This window comes from Hylaeus volcanicus, chromosome 2 (assembly GCF_026283585.1).
Source record: "Hylaeus volcanicus isolate JK05 chromosome 2, UHH_iyHylVolc1.0_haploid, whole genome shotgun sequence".
In the NCBI taxonomy this organism is placed as follows: Eukaryota; Metazoa; Arthropoda; class Insecta; order Hymenoptera; family Colletidae; genus Hylaeus; species Hylaeus volcanicus.
In genome coordinates, this window is record NC_071977.1 from 32,937,448 (window position 1) to 32,945,283 (window position 7,836).

The window sequence follows — 7,836 nt, forward strand, 5'->3', positions numbered from 1 at the left end:
AGAGAGAGAGAGAGAGAGAGAGAGAGAGAGAGAGAGAGAGAGAGAGAAACACACACACACAGAATCGTAACTAGTCCGTGTTTCCATTAAATGTTTGGTTCTTGACGAAACGTTCACTTTCCCGCGAATTCGTCCAAGCTTGAAGCTTGAATGGCTTGATACCGTTCAGAAAGCGTAGCACGTACACTCTTTTTTAATGGGAAATAAATGTAGGTTAAGGACCCGTTGCGACCAACTGCCCCCGTCTTCTCCAAAGTGTAAAGAAATCGGACCAGAGATAAACCGAATAACCTTTCGAGAAAAGGTATTTCGTAGCTTTCTATCGACGTACTCGTACAGCGAGTCACAAGTCGCAAGGAAATTATAATAAGATTGTCCGATAAATAATTATTGGTATTACGTAACGAATCGTCGTGAACGATGATAAACCTGTCCGTCGCATACAACGGTTGCGAGAAACAATGAGCCGCGCCCGTTGAAAACTGTCTATATACGCCGAAATCTTAAAAAGGCACATTTCTTTCCTTCTTTCACTCACCTTGATGATTTTATATTTTTTTTTTGTCGCTTGATTTAGATCCTCGTGCACTTTATCCAATAGCCAGAGCAAAAACTCTTGAGCGTCGTGCTGCAAATTACCCCTATACTGGCTTCCGTATTTATCGACGACGCTTTTAAACGCCGTGCTCATCTCGGGATCGTACTGACAGCTCCAGATGGCCTTTAACAGAAGGGCTAGCTGTTCGGTGATCTCTCCTTTCGTTCCGTATTTCTTCGAGTTGAGTTTATTCCGTCGGGACAAATCGACCTTGTACTGGTCCAACACAAAATACTCGGCGAGTATGTCTGTGTGCGAGAGGCACTGCAACACGGCGTTCATGAAACACGTGTTACCGTGATTGCGTAAACCTATCACCCCTGGTACTCTATCCGGTGGAATATGCGCCGGTCTAGGTGGAGGCACCCTTATATCTCCGGCACTGGAGCCAAGATCGTCTCTGTGGGCTGTTTTATGGTTTTGCGTGGCCACGTTCGACATGTGTTGTACCATTTTGTTGATAAATTTCCTCCAAGACGGCCTGCGGAACACTTTCTTTACACCGGTCCTCTCCGGGTACCCTTGACCGCCGCTTTGCAATCGGCCCACATTTTGTTGCATGCTTTCTACTTGCTGCTGCTGCTGCTGCTGCTGCATATTGTTTCTTTCTTTGCCGCTCATTCCGCTACCGCTGTCTTTCGTGTCACGAGCCTGTTGTTTCGGACGTCGCCGTGACATCCTACCGGCACTTTGAAATGGATTCCTTGGCAACGTGAACGTGCGTTTCAATCGCGACGCGGAATCCCGTGTTTTCGCCTCGGACAATTTAACCTCTTCCACGCCCAACTCACCCTCCGACACTGATTTCATCACCGCACTGCCACTGCTCTTCTCACCGTCCATCGCCCGCCACGGAAACAACCGTTCACGCTTCCCTTCCGCCTACCCGATCTGATCCGATCCGATCACATCATGCTCACTTTAACCAACGATCGCTACGCGCCGTATATTTTACATCTCGACGTCGTGCCCGTTAATCACTCACCACGGAGAAAACGTCATGCGCGTAAACCCGACCCGCTCTTAAACATTCGAGCGGCCATTTGCGTTTTATCACGGGCTTCCACGATTTCTCTTCGCGACGTCTTTCCCATAAACTACACGGAACGGCACGGAACCACTGACGAGAAACTACACCACCCAATCACCTTTCCATCCTAAATCCTCCCGCCTGCCCTCTACCAATTCCTCTTGACTATACCATACAGCTCGAATCACGGATAACCTATGCATTAGACTAGCCGAGCGAAACTGCTACTCGCGAAACTGCTACTCGCTACTCAGCGGCGCTAGCTTCTACCCGATCCTCGATTCTGCCCGTAATTCAAATTATCTTTAACGTACGCACTATACGTACTTGCTAAATCTTACTTGTAATATATTTCATATATTTCGAAGGTTGTTATATCGACAAGCAACAACAACACACTCGGCGAGTCTCAACGGGTGATCAGTGGCGCCGCACACGATACCGGTGTTTCGCGTGTCATTCCGTCGTATTAGAAATTAGATAGAGCCGAGGGAGCTGCATTAGACATTCGATCCAACTTTTTTGCTTTTTGTTTCGTCGAGTTTCATGCAGTTTCGTTTCATGTGGTTTCGTTCCGATCGATCCGGTTCCTAGTTATATCGGCATCGGTAGCAAAGTTACGAAGGTTATGAACATCGATGTTCATCGAGGAACGTTACTTTTTGTCCTCTTGTGATCCTCAACTAATCAATCCTCAAGTGATCACCAACAACTGGCCAGGACTGTAGCTGACGTTGACACTAGCACCAACTAACACGGTAGTTGGTTTTAGTTGGTTTTTCACCATTTTTCACGTTTCAGCTGTACCTAACCTGTCTTTCGTGATCTTTCAAAAGAAAGGTTTATCGGCGAGTTAAAGGGTACCTGGAACCGTTTCGCTGGAAAACAATTGAACGTTACGTGTTCTCTGTGAATGGAGGATTAAAGAATGGAAGAAGTAACCAAATGTAAATACATCGATTGCCTTGATGCCCGAGAAAAAGAGCATATACTTCACGAACTTCCCGTTTGCGATACCAGTCTCTGTGTCAGATGGTTGATCAACAGTGGTCACGTAGATCTAATTGGAAAAGACTTGAACGCGTTGCGGTCTATGAAATTTTTTGTTTGTAACAATCACTTCACAGACGACTGTTACCTTAGCAAAGGTACTTTGAAGGAAAATGCAGTCCCTTCTCCGCACTGGAGCAACGTTTCGAGGACGTTAAAGAACGCAAGAGCACCAAGGGTACGTATGTTTCGTCTTTCTTATACGTGCAAATTAGGTATCCGGATGTTAAAATCGATTACAGCAGCAGAGGAGAAACGTTATTCTCTTTACGTTGATAAATTTCCATTGACATTGATTTCTACGCTATAAAATATCTACGTCGTCGTTGGCTACATTTAGTTGTCGGTTGTTAAATTTCAGAAAATTCAAGTAAACGGCGGTGAAAGTTGTATGCCAGATGTACGAATCGATCAACCGTCGGAGGAAACGTGTCTCTTTGACTTCAAAGCGGATCAATGGTGTAGAACGTGTGCTACCAAAAAGCGAAACCTTGTAAGTATGACCACCAAGGGAAAGGGCACAGAGATGAGCCTTCTGTCAAAATTGAAACTTTTGATAGAAATTGACGACGAGGATGCTTTACCGACAAAGATGTGCGACGACTGCGTCGACAAGTTGGAGCAGTCTTTCAAATTTTTTCAACAGATTTACGTAGCAGACAATACGTTGCGTCATGTATTCCCAAATACACGATCGAACAACACGCCCAGGAAACCTCTGCATACGCTCGGTGAGCATATGCGAAAGGAGCAAACGGAACAAAGAAACGAGGAGATCGAAGAGCAAGATCGCGGCCCAAGAATTGCACGCGGTGGTATTTTCCGACGTGGTCGAGGTAGACCTCGTACTCGAGGATACGCTGGGAGAGCACGATCGAGGCTCAGATCGAATCAAATTTCAATGTCGATTACGAGCCATAGACGAGATGACAACGATGCGATCGCAAGTTCGATTTACGATTCCAGCGTTAAAGAACCGATAATACGAAAGAACAAAGTTTCTTCTCGAAACGAAAAGGCAGTATCGTTCGACAAAGAAAGCCAAGCTGGTACGGTGTTTTCGTTGCTGATGGATACGTGTCGTAGCGACGAAGAACTCGATTGGTCGGATGTCTTAAAATTAATGAACCGTGAAAAATATCAAGACTCGAAAGATGATGGGAAATTGACCGAATCAGAGGAAAAATTGGAAAGAAAGATGCCGGAAACGGCAGAGATAACGATCAAGACGGATACGGATACGGATACGGATACGGATACGGTAAGGACAGAGGCGGTAGAGGCGGTAGAGGCGGTAGTGGCAGCGACGGCAGGCTCGGGATCGGAGACGAATGCAAAGTCGAATACCGAAATGAAAAGTATAGTTGAGGTAGACGTCGAGAATCCTCCCGACGGGAACAAGACGAAAAACGAGTACGAAACTCGGTGTATACGTTGTCAATTTTGTAACGAGACATTCAAATCGAAACGACAGTTGGAAATACATTTGGTAAACGATCACTCTCAATTACCTCGGTACATGTGCACCGTTTGTTTGGCTTGTTACGAGAGCGAATCTCAACTTTCGAAACATGCCGTTTTGCGTCACGGACAACCAAGATATCGCTGCGAACATTGTCAAGAAGAATTTCTCGAGAAAAGAGTATTAAGAGAGCACGTGAACGAGTGTCAGCCGCGCGATGCTATACGTTATTCTTACGAGTCGTGCGGAGTGACGTTTACTTCGAAGCAAATTCTTGTACAACATATGAAAAGTAATGCCGAAACGAGCGCGGTCGTCGCGTTGCAATTGGATGTAGGCGACTCGAAAGGAATCGATAGCAAGGTATCTAGTTTAGCTGGCAAAGTCGCGCTACAACACGAACAAGAAGAAAAAGAAAAAGAAAAAGAAAAACAGGAAGAAAAGTACTGTCTCGGCAGAGTCGCAGCTTCGAACGATGCGATAACGTTAGAATCGAAATCGATAGAAGAATTCGATACTAGGACAAGTTCGAACCGTACGATCGAAATGAATACTGAACAGAGTGGATTCGAGGAGAACAAATTCGACAACTGTCCGGATTGCAACGAAAAGGTGGACGACACCGTAGACCCGAACGTTCATCGAATCCGTTGTCGCGGTGTAAAGAGAAAAGAAACGTCGTGCTTGGACGATTGCAAACGCGTAAAAGTGTCGCCGTGATCTGTGTCTAATCGACGCGTGCCTTTTTTTATTTAATACATTGGTGATTTATTTGAATCGATTCGCTTCTAGAGCGGTGAAAGAAAATTTTACAAGGTTGCTCGTCCAAGAGGGGTATCGTTCGGAGGTCGTAGTAGTATCGTGAGCATTCCTGTCACGACGATTCATCGAAATTTCCTATTATATGAAATATAATAAACAACGAATCGTTTAAACTTGTCTAATAAAAACAGCCAACACGGAATAGAATTTTCTTTATTTTTTTTCGTTTCGTTTCGTTTCGTTTCGTTTTTTATCTGTGAAATTCGATAAAAGTAGTTTGATTAAAAAAGGTATAAAAATTCGAGGCTACAAAAACACAATAATTGGCCCAGTTAATGCTGTTTGTTTTTACATTAAAAAGTACACGAGTACGCGAAATGTAACGACAAAAATGCATTTTACACGTAACAAAGAGAAACTCTGCGTGAGTTTGTCAGGATGTAATCGGTACAGTGATGGTGTGTGTTATTTATTTCATATAGCAGGCAATTTGAAGAGTGTGGGTCAGCGCGCGCGCGCGCGCGCACACACACACACACACACGGCTCGACAGGGGAATTGGGAATACTTGCGCGCGAGCAGCTCTTTGCGGCTGCAGTTTTATTTACAATCGGCCGAAATCGCTGGCCAGAATCTTATAAAATTCACCACGGATGAATACGTGTCCTTTGTGAATGATGTACAGCTTGTTCACGAATAAAAACTACTGTTTCGATCCTGACGAGATTTCGAGCGGTGCGCGCGTCGGTCGATAAACGCAATCATTCGTGAAGAAGGAATCGTGGCGCCAATCGGTACCTGTCAGAGAAAACAAAAGAAAAAGAACGAGATCCGATTAGTCGATGGTATCGGAATGTATAATAATTTGAAATTACGTCGACGCGATATCTAGTAGGGATGAAAGAGAAAGGGATTGGGAAAGTTGGCGACGCGTTACCTGAAACCAAGGTGACGACAAACAAACTCGAGCAGTCAGTCTCTCTTCTCCGCGCAGACATAGCAGTTTCTTGAGAAGATGTTTCGCATCGGTCGATATCCTTTCGAAATATTCGTCGGGGAAACAAAAATCACATTTCAATATATTGGTGGTTGTTTCTTCGACGGAATCGTCCAGAAAGGGTGAGAGGCCGCTGGAAGAGAGAACATTTAATCGGTGTATCGATCGGAAAAGAAATCGCAAGAAATGGTAAAAGAAAGAGAAGGATACCTTAAAAGTACGTATAGAAATACCCCGGTAGCCCACATGTCCGTATAGGAGCCTATCGGTCTACCGAGGACCGATTCCGGTGCCGCAAATTCCAAATCAACGGGCGGAACGACTTGATCGAGAGGTGCGGTTCTGACAGCTTCACCGAAATCGATCAATTTAACAGCGTCGGTTTCTCGATCGATCAAAACATTCTCCGGCTTTAGATCTAAATGAGCTCGTTGTCGCGAATGCAACCATTGGAGCGCGGATAATATTTGACCGGTATACCTCGAAACGGTTGCTTCCGTGTAGTCGGTCTTTTCACCGAGATATGCGAACAAGGTCGTACCGTTGTTGACCCTGTAAGAGACAAAAAGATACGTAGAAAACTCGATGTCGAGTCGATGTGCTAGAGGAGAGAGAGAGAGAGAGAGAGAGAGAGATTTGGAAACTCACAGTTCCAAAACGATAGTGTCGATGTCGGATTGTGGCATATCTTCAAAGAGAGCAAACGCTCGAATGATATTATCGTGACGAGCGGTTCCAAGTAAATCAAACTCTGCGCGCGTCATCGATCGTGGCTGCTTCGCTCGAGATATTTGCTTGAGCGCCACTTGTCGGCCAGTTTCTCGATCCCTTCCACGGTATACTTTAGCAAATCTACCATTTCCCAGCTCTTCTAGTTGTACGTAGGTTCCTACATAGGTAAATTGTTCCGCCTCTCGGGTCGCGATTTCCAAATTTGTTCCCGTGGCGGTGGTGGTGGTGGTGGTGGCACTGGCACTGGCACTGGCACTGGCACTGGCACTGGCACTGCCACTCCTCTTCTGGGAATTGGAGATTGCGGTAGTCTTTTGGTCGATTATCGGTGACTCGTTGGTAGATGGACTCGGTCGGGGTACGGTGATCTCGATCGTATCGTTCCAAGCGTTTGGCTCGATCCCTGCAAGATAGATAGACGTACGTTTACGTATGGATTCGATTGAACGTGCACCTAAAAGTTAAAAAAAGTGTAATCGCGAATTACGTGCCGTGTGCGCGTAAAGCGTGCAACGAGCAACGTACCTACAACTCGAAGTGGAATCTTGGCCGAACAAGAAGAACCTGTTTCATGTTCGACGCGACAATGGTAAATTCCGGAGTCGGAGGGCAGGCAAGGGGCGATCTCGAGAGAAAGGGAATCGGTTGTTCGGCAGAGTCGATATCGATCACCTCCCTCGATGTTAGATCGTTGGCCCTCCTTTCTCCAAGAGACGCGCGCTCGTTCGACGCGACGCGTCTCCAGCACGAGTCGAGCCACGCCACCGGCCGTCGCCCTGATCGAACACGGAATAGTCAAGATCGCGGGAGGACCGTTCTCTTCCGCGTTCATCTCTTGCGGAAGACGGACGCTCTCTCCATCGGAATCGATTTTTCGCGGACGAAACGACCATGCGCGGCTGATTGACGAATTTGGAACGAGACTCGCCGGTATCCAAAACTCTTCCTTCTTTCCGATCACCGGAGAGACGATCAAGCCTGGACCGTCCAGTCGAGAGATCTCCAATTCTTCTCCGGCATGTAATTTGCCCCAATCAGCGGTCAACCTTACTCTGCTACCTGGAACGATCTGCGGAATCTCCCTGTTAACTTTGCCAAATCGTTTACACCCAACATTTTCGAACCTCCATGCGCTGGCTCGTTCGTTAGCTAGTGTTTTCTCTCTCTCTCTCTCTCTCTCTCTCTCTCTCTCTCTCTCTCTCTCT

General features: G+C 46.2%; 3 protein-coding genes across 8 annotated transcripts in view; 1 reads left to right on the top strand and 2 right to left on the bottom strand.

Annotated features, from left to right (window-relative positions):
* Positions 1 to 1,807, bottom strand: part of LOC128872239 (ubiquitin carboxyl-terminal hydrolase 31-like) — a 10,197-nt gene extending 8,390 nt beyond the window's left edge. The window contains exon 1 of the mRNA XM_054114711.1: positions 539 to 1,807. Coding sequence (XP_053970686.1) covers positions 539 to 1,441 — 903 coding nt within the window. The 5' untranslated portion in view covers positions 1,442 to 1,807. The remainder of the gene's footprint in view (positions 1 to 538) is intronic.
* Positions 1,808 to 2,089: 282 nt separating this feature from the next.
* On the top strand, positions 2,090 to 5,623 carry LOC128872240 (transcription factor E4F1-like). The gene is made up of 3 exons (XM_054114712.1): positions 2,090 to 2,386; positions 2,465 to 2,856; positions 3,040 to 5,623. The coding sequence occupies exons 2-3, from the start codon at positions 2,557 to 2,559 to the stop codon at positions 4,858 to 4,860; spliced, it is 2,121 nt and encodes a 706-aa protein (XP_053970687.1). The 5' UTR covers positions 2,090 to 2,386; positions 2,465 to 2,556; the 3' UTR covers positions 4,861 to 5,623.
* Positions 4,884 to 7,836, bottom strand: part of LOC128872238 (triple functional domain protein) — a 22,271-nt gene continuing 19,318 nt past the window's right edge. For 4 of the 6 annotated variants that reach the window (XM_054114705.1, XM_054114706.1, XM_054114703.1 and 1 more), the window contains 5 exons: positions 7,157 to 7,700; positions 6,548 to 7,034; positions 6,110 to 6,451; positions 5,840 to 6,032; positions 4,884 to 5,700 (listed from right to left, as the gene is read on the bottom strand). In XM_054114705.1, the coding sequence (XP_053970680.1) occupies positions 5,593 to 5,700; positions 5,840 to 6,032; positions 6,110 to 6,451; positions 6,548 to 7,034; positions 7,157 to 7,700 (1,674 nt within the window). In that variant the 3' untranslated portion in view covers positions 4,884 to 5,592. Of the gene's footprint in view, positions 5,701 to 5,839; positions 6,033 to 6,109; positions 6,452 to 6,547; positions 7,035 to 7,156; positions 7,701 to 7,836 lie in introns of those variants that run through there. The other 2 variants (XM_054114708.1, XM_054114710.1) reach the window with 2 other exon arrangements.

Excerpts from the sequence above, each read along its gene's own strand:
- LOC128872240 (XM_054114712.1), top strand. The coding sequence starts at position 2,557 with ATGGAAGAAGTAACCAAATGTAAATACATCGATTGCCTTGATGCCCGA. Across the intron at positions 2,857-3,039 it reads AGAACGCAAGAGCACCAAGG|AAAATTCAAGTAAACGGCGG; the intron begins GTACGTATGTTT and ends GTTAAATTTCAG.